This window comes from Tenrec ecaudatus, chromosome 9 (assembly GCF_050624435.1).
Source record: "Tenrec ecaudatus isolate mTenEca1 chromosome 9, mTenEca1.hap1, whole genome shotgun sequence".
In the NCBI taxonomy this organism is placed as follows: domain Eukaryota; kingdom Metazoa; phylum Chordata; class Mammalia; order Afrosoricida; family Tenrecidae; genus Tenrec; species Tenrec ecaudatus.
The window spans coordinates 140,759,930-140,778,040 of NC_134538.1; the positions used below are offsets into that span (position 1 = coordinate 140,759,930).

The 18,111-nt window shown below is 45.9% G+C and overlaps 1 protein-coding gene across 1 annotated transcript in view; it reads right to left on the reverse strand.

Annotated features, from left to right (window-relative positions):
- FAM3C (FAM3 metabolism regulating signaling molecule C) overlaps positions 1-18,111 on the reverse strand; it is a 51,016-nt gene that overhangs the window by 14,916 nt on the left and 17,989 nt on the right. Inside the window, exons 2-5 of the mRNA XM_075558611.1 lie at positions 15,794-15,849; positions 10,140-10,244; positions 4,124-4,153; positions 2,525-2,648 (exon numbers count right to left, since the gene is read on the reverse strand). Coding sequence (XP_075414726.1) covers positions 2,525-2,648; positions 4,124-4,153; positions 10,140-10,244; positions 15,794-15,806 — 272 coding nt within the window. The 5' untranslated portion in view covers positions 15,807-15,849. The remainder of the gene's footprint in view (positions 1-2,524; positions 2,649-4,123; positions 4,154-10,139; positions 10,245-15,793; positions 15,850-18,111) is intronic.

Below are 18,111 nucleotides of genomic sequence, written 5' to 3' on the forward strand. Positions count from 1 at the left end.
TACCCGCCACCACCTCCTTGTGCACAGCAGCCACTGTGTGGAACACAGGTGTGCGCAGGACATCACTGGCATTTACTCTCTTTCCTCTCACCCTAACTGGAGTCTAAGGACCGTGGCACCATGCTTGCTGAGAGAATGGGATTAAAGGTACCGATAACATTCAGACTCTCTTAAACGTATTCATGTGTTGGCAAGCAGACACAGTGGGGAAAGCCCAGCCTCATCCAGGGAAAGTGGATGTTTTGACCTGAGGGAGGTGTGGCTGTGAAGTGGCATCAAGGTACTGCTGGAAATGGTATCTAAGTGCCTAGGACGCAGATGGAGGGCAGCCTGCCTCAACTCTACACTAGAGCCACTGGCACACAAATTCTGCTTGACAAGCCCACCGCGCGGGGGCCACATACCACTGTCACCTCCTCTCTTCCTAATTTTCTTTTTGGACCTACGTAATGTGCGGACACAAAGTCTACTGGCGGAAGCACTAAAACTTTCAGACAGTCGCTATCCAGGGACGATCCACTGTGGGCCAGGCGTTCTGTAAAAACCACCTCTCCATTATTTCAAATCAAATTTGGGGCCCCTTTAGCCAGACAGGATGAAATTGGGGTGGGGAGGGGAGACTTTAACCAGGGGTCCTCAAAACTTTTTAAACAGGGGGCCGTTCACTGTCCCTCAGACCCATTGGAGGGCCAGACTATAGGTTTTTTAAAAAAAAAACTATGAACAAATTCCTAGGCTTATATCTTACTTTGAAGTACATAAAGAAACGGGGCAAAACCACCCAGTAGGCGGGCTAAATGTCCTCCGTGGGCCGCCTGTGGCCCGTAGGCTTTAAGCTAACAAGCAGGTTAATGTTTAAAGAAAATAAAAAATCTTTTACAAATGTAAAATCTTCAAACCTTTATATTTACTTCCATCCAAAAGCTTTATCAATTCAGTGACACTAGGCTACCAGAAACAGAAAGCAGAAGAAAATGAACAATGATGAATGGGCAGAAGGGAAATTAGTAAAATGTAACAACCAACCAGCCACGTTCTTACTTTCATCAGAAAAGTGCTGCCCACCCCCACCCCAAGCTGCTACATGGCCTCTAAGTGCCTAAGAAGTGTGATGGCAACTGGAAGAAAAGGCATTCCCAGCTGAAGGAGCGGCGAGGGCCTCTGTTGAGGGTGGTGGAATCCGTTGGACAAGGGTGGGCGATGGTTGTGTAACACATACGTGGTTGTTTTGTTTGGAATCGTCAGAAGCAGATGCCCCTTCTTCCTTGAACAGCCAGCCTTTCAGGTTAGCTTAACCACTGCACTACCACGCCTCCGTACAGAAACTCACACGTCTCATTTTTGGAAGCAACCGAATCAAAGTAGGGTTTGCAACTTTGGCAGGAGAAACTTTAAGGCCTGAGGAGACTAACACAACCTCCAAACTCATACTCTGTGGAGGATTTCAATGGAGGCAACCACCCGGCTTGGTGGCCCAGTAGCTGGAAGCCTGGGGGAACTGAGGCCCTTGCGGATCGGTTCACCCTTCAGTGGGCAGACACAGAAAGCAAAGGGTGCAGGATTGCCAGAGAAAGCTCTCGGTTCCAGGCAGCGCAAGCAGGAGGCGCGGCAATGATCAATATGATTCCATTAGATTCGGCAGCTGTCCACGTAGCCCCAGAGCATTTACAGGGAGGCCAGTGGGATGACAGGCTGAAGGTTCACTTTAATTACCCAAAATGAATTAACTTTCTCTCCCTTAGTCACACATCAAAAGCTGTGTGTGCTTAGCGGCTACCTCATGTCAACTCACTCCCATAAAACCCTCATGCCTACACATACAAGGGGTAAATGAGGGCTCAGTTGTCTCTTTCCAACTCAACAGTTAAGGCCTTACCAAAAGCCAGGCTCACCTCCATCAAGTCAATTTGGACTCATCTTGACCCTCCAGGGCAGAACTGCCCCTGAGAACTTCTGTGATTGTAATTCTTTACAAAATTAGAAATCTTTCTCCTGAGGCGCTGCTGGTGGCTTAGAACTGCTGACCTTTCGGTTAGCAGCCCAACACTCATCCACTACTCTACCAGGACTCCTCTTAAGGCCTTATCCAAAATCAAAAGCCAACCCACTACCATTGAGTCGAATCAGGCTCATAGCAACCCTACAGGGCAGCGTAGAATGGCCCTGTGGGTTTCTGAGACTAATGCTTCATGGTAGGAGAAAGCCCTGTCTTTCTCCCGCAGGGCTGCTGGTGGTTTCAAACTGTCGACCTGGCGGTCCATAGCACAACCCTTACCCACTATGACACCAGGGCTCCTCTTAAGGAATCAACTAGTCCTGATGAGTGTGTGTGTGTGGGGGGGGGGGGGGAGAACGGGAGGGAGGGGTTAATACGAGGGAACAGCGCACAGTCATATAAGGTGACCTGCAATCACTTTCACTTGCTAAAAGCATGCCTAATGTACCACGAAGAGCCCTTAAACTCAGAGGCAGTGGGCTATGACTGAGCAGCACAACCCGCAGTTGCCCGTCGACAAATACTCACACATTATCTTCCAGACAGATTTTGGGGCCTACCACGTTGGCTGCTCCACTTGCCATTTTAAAAGCAAAATGCTTCTCCGGGCAAGCTTTTGATATGCCACATTTATATCTTGGAGGCTTGGTTGCTTTGGAGGGGGAAAGAGAAGGGGATTATTTTTAGAATACAATGTTAATAAGGACTCATCAGCTTGCTTCATCTCTCAAACCACAATGGGTATTATGTAAAACAGGTCTTAAAATAAATGCTGAAACCCCAACTCCCCAGGGGTTTCAAAGATCCTCTTAAAACACACACTACCACCGCCACCACCACCCCCACCTTGTAGGAAACAAGCTAATGATGAACACACATGACCCAGACTAGGTAAAAACGTTTCCGCTAATGTTTCAGTTGCTTCGAAAATTCCGGACGAGAGGTTCTGACTGACAGGTTCTATTACAGTTGATCCACGTCGGACCAGGAAACCTGCACATTCAGAACCAGGCAAAAGCCCACTGTCTCAGAGTATCAGCCCAGGTTATCAGTCTCACGAGGGATTCTCTCATTCCTCTGTGCCAGAGCTAAAAAATGCCATGTACCCCAAAACCTAGCCACTGCTCTCCGGTCAAATTTTACTCCTATTGCGCCCTGTTGGCAGAAGGCTAAGAAGCCCTAAATCCATTTGCAGGGTTCCCATGGGAACTACTGAATCCCCTGACTATTGACCAGGTTGTGAGCTGCCTTTCCCTCAGACAGAGTGCATTGGAAATTCAGTGAGGTTAAAATGTAATACTTTTATTAACCTCCCTTTCGACCCATTTTAAAATTTGTTCTAGTTTTATTATTTTCTGCTTTCTGTTATTTTGTTTTTTGTTGAAATTTTTCTCTTTTCTGGTATGATTTTTTTCTCCATATGAAGTCCAGGAGAAATCAATCTAGATTAGACAGTGACTAGATTAATAGTTTTCTGGGGACGTGGTAGGAGAGGTTTGGAGCTAAAAAAGAAAAGTGAGGACAATGAGGAAAATGTTCTAAAATTGATTATGGTGATGGCGGCACAACTCTTTAATAGACTTAAACCATTGAATTGTATGGTATATGACTTATGTCAATAAAGCTTTAAAAAAAGAATTGCATATAGCATTTAAATACAGTAAAAATATTCACGATGGCTGTCTGCAGATTATTTTATGCAAATGAACTTTTAATTCATCTTTATTATTTTCTGATATTTTAAACACTATTTTGTTCAATAGTAGAACAAAGTAGGTATAAGATATATAACAGAACATTAATGAATAGTTCAAAAAAGATGTTTTTTACACATAGCAACCCCATAAATAAGAGAGCTGCCCTAAAGGGTTTCCAAGACAACAACCTTGACACACAGGTCTACTGCCGTGTCTCCCCAGCCCCCAAGTGCTAATGATCAACACATCCACTATAAATGCATGCCAAGACTTCTCAACTGTCCAAATAACATCCTTAGAATTTTAAAAAGTAATTTATACATCTGATTTTGCTCCCACTGAATTACATACTTTGTTAGAATATAAGTTTTCAGAGGCCTTGGGTAAGACAGACATAAATTTTCGAAATACACTGAGGTCAAATACTTACAGCGGGCAGCTGTGTCCAATGCTGACCTTGCTGAGGGGAGAGAAAGGGTATCTTGTTAGGAAGAGGAAGGCGATTGGACAAGATCAAGTTTTTACACATACTTGGAGCTTCTACCAGGCCTATCAAAATAAAAGTGTCTGAATAATTGCTCAGGACCTGATGAACTGAGAAACTAAGATGTAAAATGGGTCCATTTTATTGGACCCACAGTCAGGACCCAAGGAAGAAGCCCTCCCGATGACCAAGTGGCACGCCATCGTGGGCAGCACAGGACCTCGTTCACCGTGGCAAAAGCGAAAAGAGCTAAAGCGCACCTGACCCGTGCCATGGTATGTTCAGTCCCCGCATATGCACGCACACGTTGGGCAATGAACAGCTAAGAGCAGCTGCCTGTGAATTAGGGTGCCGGCAGAGGACACTGAACATACCATGGGCTGCCCGGGGAACACACGCATCTCTCGGGAGAAGTCCAGCTGGACTGCCCATGAGAAGGCAGGATGATGAGACTTCATTCTCACATACTTGAACATGTTACCAGAAAATACCACTGCCTGGGAGGGGCAGGACATCAATCCTTGGTAAAAGGTCGGCCTCAAAGAGGCAGGTCCTCCAGGAGATGGACTCAGGTCAGTGGTGGCCACCGTGGGCTCGGCTCATGCATCGTAATGGCGGTAAGGATGGGGTGGGGCGGGGCAGGGCGTTCTGCTCGGTGGAGCCTGTGAGCAGAACCAATTCGATGGCCCTGAACAGTATCATCAACATCATAAATTAAATACCAATACCGTTTTCAGGGAAAGCGAACCAAGAACTTGAGGTTATATAATTCTCCATTAGTAAGTACGTATGATCGATTATGGAGGGTAATATTTTATGACTGGTGGAACACTTCATGTTCTTATTTTGTCCTTTGTTTTACTTTCAGTGATTAAAAATTAAAACCCAATGGGAAAGCCACAATGTTTACTGGCTTAGATTTGTAACGGTGTATACTGGGGCGATGAGCATGGTTAAAAAGCTGTTGCTTTACAGTATGAATTTATATGTACACATCAAGCCCATATAGTTCAGCAATTAGGTTAAGAATTTGTGTGTGTAGAGGTTAATTTTTCTAAAATTAAAAAATGTGTTTGGTACATTGACAACTGTAAGATTATGACTGAGAACATTATAATTAATCAAGTCCCGGGAAGCTAGAACCATGTGGTCAAAACCTGAATGCAGTAGAACTCAAGGGGGGCAGGTGGGGGGCACCTGTCACAACCACTTTCTGTTACACACCAAATCCATCTCCCAAAATGGTGTGTTAGAATCGCCCTTGGGAACAGGTTTGTTTCACTACAAGGACCTATCAGCACAGCGTGTTGCAAGCCGTGCTTTAATCACCCTGGAGATAGAAAAAGGGCCGGCTCGACAGAGGAGCAGAGAAGGGAGAGATGGAGGTCACACTTCCCCGTGAACGTCACTAAGGAGCCATGCCCGCCGGGCTGCAAAGGGGCCAGGACTCCCCTCGGCGGCCCTCCTGGCACGGGCACCTCTCGCTCCTCAGACCATGAGAAGACACATTTCTGTTGGTCCAAGCCCACCAACTTGTGACTTCTCCTGGTGGCACTTCTGCTAGCTCAGCCCTGTTGCGGGTGATTTGCGAGGACTAGCACGGGAGCTCAGCCCGGGAGCAGGTGATCCCGCCGACCACTTCGGTTTGGGTAAGTGACTCTGCGGTGCTGTCCCCGCTGCAGTCACTTGCCTTCTAGTCCTGCTCTACTTCAGATCCTCGGGGAGTTCCTATGAGGCTGCTGCTCAAACTGGGGGGCAAAGGGTTAAACCTGAAAGAGCTCATACATAAGTCTTCACAAGAAAATGGATAAATAAATGATAGTTCATTAACTCAGTAAGAGCACTTACGAGAACCGTATGCACTGTTAAGTCAGAACACTCCCAGCCCCCTTAAAAAGAAAAAAAAATACAATAAACCACTGAAATCCCGCAGGACCAATAATGAGAGTAGTGATACCAGAGGGGGAAGGGGAAGAAGAAAGGGGAAACCGATCACAATGGTCGAGTTTCTGAAAATGTCAATCTTCAAGAAAGCAGACAGCCTCATCTTTCTCCCAAGGAACGATGGACAGATGGATTTAAATTGCCAAAACGTTCCGTGATGATGGTGTCATATGTACAAATGTGCTTGATACAATTGACGTATGGATTGTTATAAGAGTTTTAAAAGCCCTCAATAAAATGATTTATTAAAATAAAATAATTAAGGCAATGTAAACGTCACAGACAAAGTTAAAGCTGCAAACAAGCTCTCCATGGGGAATAGAAACATCGGTGGAAAAGGACACAGACTTGAAGGAAACAAAAGAGCCAGTGTTAAGTGAGCAAGCTTTGGCAACTCGGGGCTAGGGGCTCCCGCTCCACAACCCTGTCCTGGTGGTAATCATTACAAGGCAGAAACCGCGAGGTCACCTGGCCTGGCTTTCATGAAGGTGATAGCTGAAAGCCTGCTAAGGATGTGGTCGCTGTGCGCCAGCGGATCGATTTCCAGATATGTGAAACTGCCCCAGGTGAGGCTTTCCTGCTTCAAGCTTCTTTTCAGAAGCAGATGGCAGGGATTTGCTGCTGGGAGGCCGCTGCATGCATGTGAAAAGCCAGCCTCTCCCCGGCAGCTGCCTGCTAACTGTTTCACCACCCGGGCTCCTGAAGGGCTAGCTGGATGGACTTGCTCAAAGTTTGCCACCCAGTGATGACCACCACAAGGACTAGAAACTCTCAACGCCACTTGGTCCGGAACAAAAATCTACCTGGCTCAGGTGGTGCTGATAGCCTTGCCCAGGCACTTTTTGCTGAAACCGGAAATTCGGCAATATGTACTACAGGGTAACAGCAGATGGAAGACAGTGGGATCCACAGAGGCACCAGCTCAGGTACTCCGGCAGGTGTGACTCATTAGATCACCACGTCTGTTTTAAGGATAAAGAAACTGAGGACAGAGTCGTATCTGATTTGTTCTATCACAACGAACTGTTGGCAGGGCTGGTTTTCAAAATCTTGCCTCACCCGAGCACCCAAACTCACACTGCACCTGCTCAGAGAATGGGACCGAGGTCTCAAGATCTCTAGCCACCGGTCCCTGGAGAAGCATGGGCCCAGGAGTAGTCGGGACTGCAGAGGGGTCACAGTGAAACGCAGGTGTCATGAGGGCAGACCTAGTGCCAAAGGCATCCTGGCAAGGAAGGGAGGCAGCTCCAACCATGGAGGGGTTGTGGGTTTGAAAGGACGAGCCGGTGGGTTTGAAAGGACGAGCCGGTTCAGAGTGACTATGGAAACTGCACGGGGGAGACCACGGGAGGGGGAAGTGTGGGACCGAGACAACCCCATGACCCAGTACACAAAACCATGTCTATCCTCAAGATGTTTATGATTAAAGTGAGAGGATGGGGGCTGGGAGATGGAGGATGAGTTGGGCTTGATATCTGGAGGAGATCAACTGAGCCCTGGTGGTGCTATCAGGTACACACTGAATCGAAACCTCAAGGTTGGCAGTTCAAACCTGACTGCTGGTCCTTGGAAAAAAGTTGCGGCTAACCTGCGCCAGTAAAAACAGCATCTGAAGTCCAATGACAGGTGTCCTACTTCACTGGATGGCAGTGGGGCTGATTTTCTGGGTATGATGAAATGTGTATTCCGTGCATCTTCTTTGGATCTTTTCTGAGTTGTTCAATATTTTGCCCATTAACTCAAGGCTTGAACTTTTTCTTCAGCTTCAAAGTTGGCACGGGTGTCCTTTGTGCCTTTCTTGCCCAGGTCTTTGTACCTTTCATTATAATATTTTACTTTGTCTGCTTGGCCACCCTTTGAAATCTTCTGGTTTTGTACTTCATCATGTCTCCCACGTGCTTTAGGCACTATACATCCAAGAGCAAGTTTCAGAGGCTATTCTGACATCCATTATGGTATATTTCTCTCCCTTTGGTCTCCTTCTTCAGGTGTTGTGTCCTCAACGTCATCCTAGAAGTGATCTGGTCTTCAGTCCTTAAAGGTCAGGGCATCAACCCTATCCTTGAGATTGTCTCTGAACATTGCTCAGATACGTGTTGCTGAAATCAAGTATTTGCAATGTCTAAGTTGTTGGTCTTGCAAAAAACGTTCTATCCTGTAATCTGTGGGGTCAGCTCTATCACCCAGGCTTACTCACCATCTACTGAGCCTTCTTTGTCTCTAGCTTTCCTATTCTAATCACCAATAATTATCGATTCATCTTGACTGCACATTGGATCGGTTTCAGAGGGCAGAAGTTGGTAAATGTTTTCAATACCTTCATCTTTGTCACCAGGGGTTCGTGTGTAAATCTGAGTTAGTTAGTCATAGCTGCTGGCTTCCCACCTCCGTGTATGGACACTGTCCTGCCACTGGCACCGTTGTTCCTCAGGACAGATCTTGAATGTTCTTTTGGACAATGAACGCATGCCATTCCTCTTCAAATTGCCATTCGAGCAGATTGGGCTAGATGGCTGTGTGAGTCACAATGGTCAATGCCAACGGATTTCACTCACTAACGCTCAAGATACATACAGGAATCTTTGTGGCGTCCATCTCAATTTCTAGGACTGCTAGTTTTCCCAGGATTCACACTCTGTACATTCCACGCGCTGATCCTTAATGACGTCTGCAGATGTTTCTTCTCACCTTGAGTCGCGAAGATGCTGACAGCTTTAGTCCTTCGTAGTCATAAAATTGACTGTGCTTCGAGGCGGCCAGTTTTGAGTCATATTTTGGATACCTTCCAAACTGAGGGGCACATCTTTCATCGCTCTATCAGATAATGTTCAACTGCTATCCAAAAAGTTCCCACCAGCCTTTTTTTGGTTGTTAGACATAGATTATCAGGTCTGTCTTAGTCTAGAGCAGTGGTTCTTAACCTGTGGGTCATGACCCCTTTGGGGATTGAACCACCCTTTCACAGGAGTTGCCAGATTTATCACAGTAGCAAAACGACAGTTATGAAGTAGAAATGAAAATAATTTTGTGGATGGGGGGGGTCACCACAACATGAGGGATTGTATGAAAGGGTCACGGCCTTAGGAAGTTTGAGAACCACTGGTCTAGAAGATCCACTGAACCTGTCCATCGTGGATGACCTTGCTAGTATTTGAAATTCCTGGTGACCTTGCTTTCTGTGCTCACAGTAACACATAAGCCACCACAGTGTGACAAACTGGCACACAAGCCTTAGTTAAATATAAATGACTATTTCTCACTTCATATGTATCTTTCACCCTCATAAAGGAATAGGGATGGATGAATTATGTGCGTTTGGCTGTTAAATCACTTACTGAGATTCAATAAGGCTTCCATATGCAAACTACTAATTGATTCCAACCAAATCACTTCAAACTTAACTTGCTTTATTAACCTAAGGACTTTCTTGAATACCGAGGATGCTTATAAGGACACATTCACAATGTAACAAAATGACAAATGGGTCAAGAACAATGTGGCAGAGGGGAGAAGGGGTAGAGGGGATAGATTTCTATGGTTAGTTTTGATTACCAATACCGTATATACTTGTGTATAAGTTGATTTTTTCCGGCACTTTTTTAATGCCGTTTTTGTGATAAAATTGGGTGCCTCGGCTGATAGTCAGGTCAGCTTATACTCGAGAATATACGGTAACTTGCTAACAGAGCTCTAGATGTGGCTCAGCTGAATAGGAAGGAATTTAAGGTTAGGGTGTGATATGGTCTAGAATGTGCGTTTAATGTGTTACAATTAGTGACCTTAATAGGGATTAAAATCGGACCCATAAAATATTTACAAAGGTAAGCAGAAGGTGAATGCTCTCGAAAGACGCCTATTACGTACTTTAAACTAGTTTTATGGCTCTCATCTATGTAACTGCTCTCCATGTCTAGAGCAGACTGAACAGCTGAGTGACTCACTGTTAATAACTGGGGGAAATTTAAAACAATCACATAAAGTATGAGTTTAGAACGATAGAGGGAAAAGGGAAACTTACCAAAGAGATGGCCTAAGCTTGCATCCATTTTTATTTCAAATACTTGCGATATCACATAAAATGTCAGTAAAAACACTGCCACCGCTACCACCAACTTCGCAGCACCTAGACAAAGGGCAGAAAAGCACGCGGCATGAGTCCAGGGGCCTGCAGAAGGTCTAGTATCCATTTTTTATGCAAAATACAGTTCCCAAGACTGAAATGTTTGTTTTTGAAATATGGAATTTCTACTTTTAAAAATTACCCATTAGCGGATTTTACCTGCAGGACCAACAGTCCAGCAAGATAAGGTTTCCTTCCTACTAGATCAAAGAAGTATCAGTTATTGATACACAGAGCTTACTGCCTGAGTCTTCTGTCCAACTTGACAGCCCCCCCCCCACACACACCCCCATAAAGGACATCGCACCATCAGTATCTGACTGCGTAAAAGAATGGCACCACTCTGGGGGACCGCCACCAAGCTGCTGCGGCACACAGTACTACGCCTTTTCAAATATAAAAGTGGGATGTCACAAAAATATCGAACCTTCTAGAGACAGTTAAGGTGACAGATCAGGATGTCGGCAAAGCAAGGTGCTCCCAAGTGAAATGGAACAGGTGTACTGTCCCATCACCAACCAATCTAAGCCTGGGAAGGAATACATGCCTTCCTGGTCTAGGGAACAACTTTCCTCCTCTTGGTTAACACCCAGCTTAAGGCCGCGCCTTCTACAGGGCCCTTCTTATGTACTCTGCCAGGACAGAAAGAGGCCTGTCAGCATGGCTATGTGGAACACATAGGAGAGCAGAGCCTTCTGGTTAGACTTCTGCCTATCTTCACTAAGGGGCCGGCCCTCGTGGCAGTGCTCTGCTTACAGGAAGGTTGCCAGTTCAAACCCACTAGCAAGACGAGGCTGGCTGCTTCCATAAAGAATTAAAGGCGCAGAAAGTACTGATGCGTCCGAACTGGCTCGATGGCAGTGGATTTGGGAGGTTATCATCTTTAACTATTCCTGAATGCCTTATAAGTAGCATTGAAATTTCTGCCCCCCACTCCCCACCCCACCAAAAACCACTGTGCAGCTTTTCTTTCTAAGCTAAGGAATGTAGGAGAAGGGGGGAAGTGTAAGTAAGGAACGGAAACAGAAAATGGTAAGAAAGACACATCCGTCTCCTACCCTTGGGGTTTCAGAGCTAGCTTATTAAGTTCTGCAAAGACAACATGATTTGTCTGCAGACATAGTCTGCCCCTTCTCCTACCAAAGGTCTAATTGCACAGAACAGGCGGTTGGCTTAATGTACAGTGATACAAAAGAGGTAGGTGGAATCAGGGCCGCCTGATTTTCGGAAGGAAACAAAGACCCAGATGTGAAGGACTTGCCCAGTGGGCGGACCACGCGAGTAAAAGCGCTTAATTCTAGGCCAGGTGAGTGCGTTTTTCTTGAGAGGCTACACAAATTAAACTTACTAGTACGGGAGAGTAACAAGAAATTCATTCCACGTTCAAGAATCCTAGAGATTAGGTTTGCATCCTCAGGGGAGAGAGGGGAGAGGATGGACCAATGAGGCCTGATATGTAAAACTTACCAGTAGCTTCTCAGAGTCAACTCATTTCTCGTTAGAAACACTCTATTAAACTAGAAATGAGGTGGCAAGAAGGAAGATGTAACCCCCCCCTCCACCCAGACCCTATTTCCTACCTTCTCTGTTCCCCAAACTATGCTTCCTGTTTGTGAGAGCAACCATGGGGCGCCTGCACTTTTAACACAGAAGAGCCACATCCCAGCCAGTGGGCACTGAACTCCTCCCAAGGAGCCGACTGAATGCTCCTGTGAGCCACGGAGAAGGGCGGTCGGTAGCAGGTGACCTACTCCTTGACCACTGCGGGCTGAGAGCAGCACAGTCTAAATGTCTGAAGCTCTAGTTTCTTAGTTCTAGTGATCAAGTGCAACTAGTGGTAACCTTTCTGTGTTTCTGGAGCAGCTGCATGAAACCGTGATTCAGACTAAAATACAAGTAAAACATCAGGTTTTTGGAATAGTTCTGTAACAAGATCCTCACCAAGCTAAACCTTGCCTGAGCTTGCACTCACCAATCTCTCTCTCTCTTCTCCTCTCCTCTCTCTCTCTCTTTTCTTCTTCTTATTCTTCTTTCTCTCTCTCTCTCTCTCTCTCTCTCTCTCTCTCTCTCTCTCTCTCTCTCTCTCTCTCTCACACACACACACACACACACACACCCACACACACACACCACGCCTACCAGTGGTTCTCAACCTTCCTAATGCTGTGACCCTCCAATGCAGTTCCTCATGTTGTGGTGACCTCCACCCACCCGCCAAATCATAAAATTATGTTCGTTGCAACTCCATACCTGTCATTTTGCTACTGTTATGAGTATCGGGGGACCCCTGTGAAAGGGGGGTGGCAACCCCCAGTTGGGGACCGCTGGACTAGACTATCTGAAAGATTCCCAACGTGAAAACAGACATGAAAAGTACAAATCTCAACCTCAGTCGTTGATGTCTCGCCCTAAGAATGATGTGTATGGGGACTGTCCAAAATGACCAGCTGTATTCTCATTTGTGGATTAGAAAAGATGAGTTTGTTAAAAATAATCACCTTGCCTTTCCTGCCTCCGTTTCTTGCATCCACAGTCCCTCAGGAGCTGAACTAGGCACAGGGCCAGACCCGGAAGAGGCGCTTGGGGAAAGCTCGGGCTCCAGTTAAGCTGGGTGTCAGCTGTCACCGTTAGGGCAATGGACCAGGTGGCAGGTGTTCACTTCACCAGGACTGAATTTGGAGTTATGTAAGCAGGGGGAAATTGGCTTTCTTTCTAATCACCCTGCGGGAACATCTGGCTAGCTAGTTTGCAGTGGGAATGGTGGCAACTGGGCATCATGGCAAAGATGATGGTGCAGCCTGTGTTGTTGATAAACAAAAGCTCTTGATTTGGGGACATCATTCTCTGAAAATTGTAAGGCTTCTGAACAAAAAAAAAGGAATGTTTTGTCAAACACTAAAACTCTGATTTTCAAATACGATTGTTTCACCCCAAAATACTGTGAGCTCCCCTCAGTTATCTGGGCTGGTATCTCCAGGATGTCAATCACCGCTCCTGGTCGGCACCGTGGGGACTGCGGTTAGGAGGTTTGGTGGTTCACCGGCCTTTGCTTCAGGCACTTGCAAGAGGTGCCGCTCAGGCAAAGATTTTGCTGGCTAATGAACAATGATAAATTAAAAACTGTGTGTTTTCATTCTGAGAAAGTGCAAGTTCATTTCGAGAAAGCGCAAGTAATCTGTCCTCTGTGCTGGGGGAATCCTTATGAGAAATCTTTAGGGCCTCGGCTGCGCTGAAGAAAGCAGTCCACTGTGGCCACCTTGAAGTGCGAGAAAGAGGTGCCCTCCTCCTCCCATTTCTGAGTCTGTCTTTGGATGTTTCCCGATAACCACCCTGACAAAGTAAACATTACGTGATGCCATTCAATCCCGAGTATGCTGCCGAAGGAACAAACCAATCCTCTTACATCTATCCCCCAACTCACGCAAAGGAACTTAGTGGTAGTGGCCGTGACAGAATCTGTCAACTTGAGGAAGGGGTGGAGTCTGGCCTGTCAATAAGCTTCATGACTTTCATGGAGAGGCACAATGGAGATAAACAGCTCCCTGCAGGCAGGACACACACTCACTCCCTGCAAGACAGTCCTGTTGACAAGCCTCGTGGAGCAAAGCTGAGGGCAGTCAGAGTCTTGGAGTTAAAGATGCCACGTGGAGACCCCTGCCAGCGCTGATGCTTCCACTGCCACTGGATCAAGACTTTCCACCCACTGGCCTGTGATCTTCCTGCATGTGGTGTCAGTGCATGTGCTGTGTGAGTCTGCAGAGGAATATACAGACTGGTACTGGACATATGTGTTAATGTCAGACTTACGGCCTTGATCTGGACAGGGCTGGGGTGTTTTCTTAATGTGCAATTACTCTTTATATAAAACTCTTTCCTACACACAAGTGTCTATGAATTTGTTTCTCTAGTCTACCCAGACTAACACAGTGCTGTAGTGGGTTACACATGGGGGCTGATAACCACAAGGTCAGCAGTTCGAACTCACCAGCCGCTCCAGAGGGTTCAACAAGGGGGGCGTGCCTGTTCCTGCAAAGCTTTACAGTTGCATAAGCCCAAAGGGGCAGTTCGACCCTGTTGTACAGGGTCACTATGAACTGCAATGACCTCAGTGGCAGTGGGTGCCCTGGTGGGTGTTTGCAGAATGAACCTTAATGAGTATTTTAGCATTTGAGCTGAAAAATGGTAGCAGACAGACACTGGACCTCTACTGAAGTCCTCCCTCAATGCAAGAACCCTTTATTCTAATAACCTGGCATTCTGTGATGCTCATCTCCCCAACATGATCGCTAAAGACAAAGCAGGTGTATAAGCAAATGTGATGAAGAAGGGTGATGGTGCCTGGCTATCAAAAGATACAGCGTCTGGGGTATTAAAGACTTGAAGATAAATAACCAGCCATCAAGCTGAAAAGGAAAAAAAACCCACATGGAAGAAGCACACCAGCCTGTGTGATCATGAGGTGTCAATGGGATCAGATATCAGACATCAAAGACCCAGAACAAAAGAATAACATTAGACCCAACACCCATTGGTAGAAAATTAGTCATCCCTTCACAGATGGGTCCCAAAGAGAAGAACCAGTCAGGCAGGGTACAGTATCGCACCAATGAAACATATAACTTTCCTCTAATCCTTCAATGCTTCCTCCCCGCCCACTATCATGACCCCAATTCTACCTTACAAATCCAGCTAGACCAGAGAGCCTGTACACCGGTACAGATAAGAGCTGGAAACACAGGGAATCCAGGACAGATAAACCCCTTAGGACCAGTAATGAGAGTAGCGATACCAGGAGGGGCAGGGGAAGGTGGGGGAGAGAAGGGAGAACCGATCACAATGATCTACCTACAATCCCCTCCCAGAGGGACGGACAACAGAAATGTGGGTGATTTAAGACATGAAAAAATAAGTTATAAATTATCAAGGGTTCATGAGGGAAGGCGGGGGAGTGAGAGGGGAAAAATGAGGAGCTGATACCAAGGACTCAAGTAGAAAGAAAAGATTTTGAAAATGATGATGGCAACATATACAAATGTGCTTGATACCATGGATGGATGTACGGATTGTGATAAAAGCTGTTCAATAAAATGATTTTAAAAAAGACATTTTATCAATCCTTTTATATAAACAAATTTTAAGCATATCCTATGTAATGGGAAGGATTTCTCATTTTAAACTTTACAGTTTGTTTCTTTCAACAAGTTAGAACATGAACCAAAATTTGCTTTTTTTTTTTTTTTGCTGGCAAAATTATTCTTTCTGTAAATGGTCTATGGCAGGTAAGCTTAAGGCATGACAACAAGGGCAATGAAAACATTTCGGATCGATAATGCCATCAATAGTGTGTGCAAATAAAGGGCATCTTCAATATGTAACTGACTGTCCAGTCTGTGCTTGGCTTAAAATTACTACAGTTACAAAGGCTGAGTAACAATGTAGCTTGTTAGATTCCCACTTTACCCTGGCTGTCAAGAAGGTTACTTGCTCTCTTACTGTGCTGAACAAACAGGCATCCCAAAAAGCCAAATCCATTCTTGGGAATCGAGTCTTACCTGCCACCCTCATGTCTGCGTCTTCCGTCTAGGGCACCTTCTCTTTAAAGAAGCTCCTGCAATCGAAAGAAAAGGTAAACACTGTTAGGTCTGGAGTGAACAGACCCCTCAGACTGAGCCTGATTAGTACTTTACACATTGCACTAATTAAATCAAGGCCGTAGCATTTCTGAGTGTTCTATCTCTACTGACATTTAAGGGTGGAACATCACTGGGCGGGTCTCCTTCCACTGACCCATAGACCCACCACTAAGGGGCCAGCCTGGGTCTGACAATATTAGGGGTCCCCAACTCCGTGACGGGAAGGAACAAATGAACATCTAATTGCCGTCAGGTAGGTGACTAGACGAAAGAGCCTTAGTTCAGGAACTTTGGACACCAGGTCTGAGTCTTCAGTTTTCAGTTGAAATCCGAAGAGGTGAAAGCGCTCCCCAGAGATCCCGGGGAACTCCCTATCTGTGGACGTGGGACTAGAACTTCCTTTTGCTGTCTCCTGTTCCAGGCTCACTCTCAGAAAAGATGCCAGGTCATGTTCTCAACTCAAACTAAACTCATTGACAGAGTAGATTCTAGCTCAGAGGGATTCTACAGGACACTGTAGAACTGCCCTTGTGGGTTTCTGAGACTGTAACTCTTTAAGGGAGTAAAAAGCCTCATCTTTCATCTGTGGACCAACTGGTGGTTCTGAACTGCTGACCTTGCAGTCAACAGCCCAATGTGTAACTACACCACCACCACAACCAGGGCTCTTCGCCCACTTCATTCTGGTAGGGCACAGTTCTGGTTTTGCATTTACAGCAGAGAGGGGTGGGGAACCCTTGCTTTAATGCCAAGACCCTCCTCCTCCTCCTTCTTGTTTCTAATTTTGTTTTCCTCCTAATTATATATTCAAAAATACACGACACCAAGGATCACAACTGACAGTGTGAGGTGACCCATCAAACAAGAAACCTGTTCCTGGGTCTGGATTACCAATAAAGAGACAGACGATAAGGAAAAAAATAATAATAAAACCTGTGTTGGGACCAGACTTCACTTCGGGGCTCCAAGATGTGAATGGAACATATCAGCATGAAGCAGGGAACCAGTAGGGTCTGAGGGGCCAGCCCCAATCCCAACTACGTGAACAGGCGCCCCTCCCCTGAGAAAAATTCAGAGGACAGCACTGAAGCTGCAGTTAGGGGAGAGGGGCATATCTGATCCCAGCACATGGGAGCAAATGAACGGGAAGGAAGAGAGAGTGGAGCACATCCTGGCCCACCAAGCCTTGAGGGCGATATCCCTGCTGAGATTAGCCAGTGCACATAGAGAACCATATGGCCAGCCCCACCAGGAAACACAACATCCCTCACTGACCCATAGCCCTAAGGGGGACAAAACTGGGAATTGTTATGGGAATTGTGCCCTATCTGACCCCACCACACCAAGGCAACACACTGAGGGCGTGCAACAGAACAGCAAGGAGAGCAAAGAAAGGAAGTCCTAGGGGAATACCAAAAATAGACTTTGTGGCCAGGGTGTGGCACCCCACCAAACTCAAGGAGAAAACACTCCTAAAGGCCAACAAACAGACCTTGAACTAACTACAAGCTTTTCTTTTAAGTCATTGGTTTTTTGTTTTCTTTTGTTGCTTCGTTTTTGCTCTGTGTTGTTTTTGTGCAAATTATTATCTCTGCAGGTCTATCTAGATAAGGTAGGTGGGATAAACGATCTGGAGGAGAAAACAATGGGATTGATGGTTCAGGGGTACATGGGAGAGAAGTTTGAGGGAAAGGAAGTGGTGTTAACAAGCCCAGGGACAAGGGAACAACAAGTGATCCAAAATCAATGGCAAGAAGGGTATAAGAGGCCTAGTAGGGCTTGATCAAGGGCAATGTAACTGAGAGGAATTACTGAAACTCAAATGAAGGCTGAAAATGATAGTGGGACAAGAGGAAAGTAAAAGGAAATAGAGGAAAGAACTAGGAGGTAAAGGGCATTTATAGAGTTCTAAATACAGGCATGTACATAAGCAAATATATGTATATATTATGATGGGGAAATATATCTATGTGCATTTATTTATAAGTTTAGGATTAAAGTAACAGATGGACATTGGACCTGCACTCAAGTACTCCCTCAAAGCAAGAACACTGTTCTATTAAACTGGCATCCCATGATGCTCACCTTCCTGACACAATTGCTGAAGACAAATGTGAGCATAAGCAAACGTGAAGAAAGCTGATGGTGCCCGACTATCAAAAGATATAGCGTCTGGGGATCTTAAAGGCTTGAAGGTAAACAAGCAGCCATCTAGCTCAGAAGCAACAAAGCACACA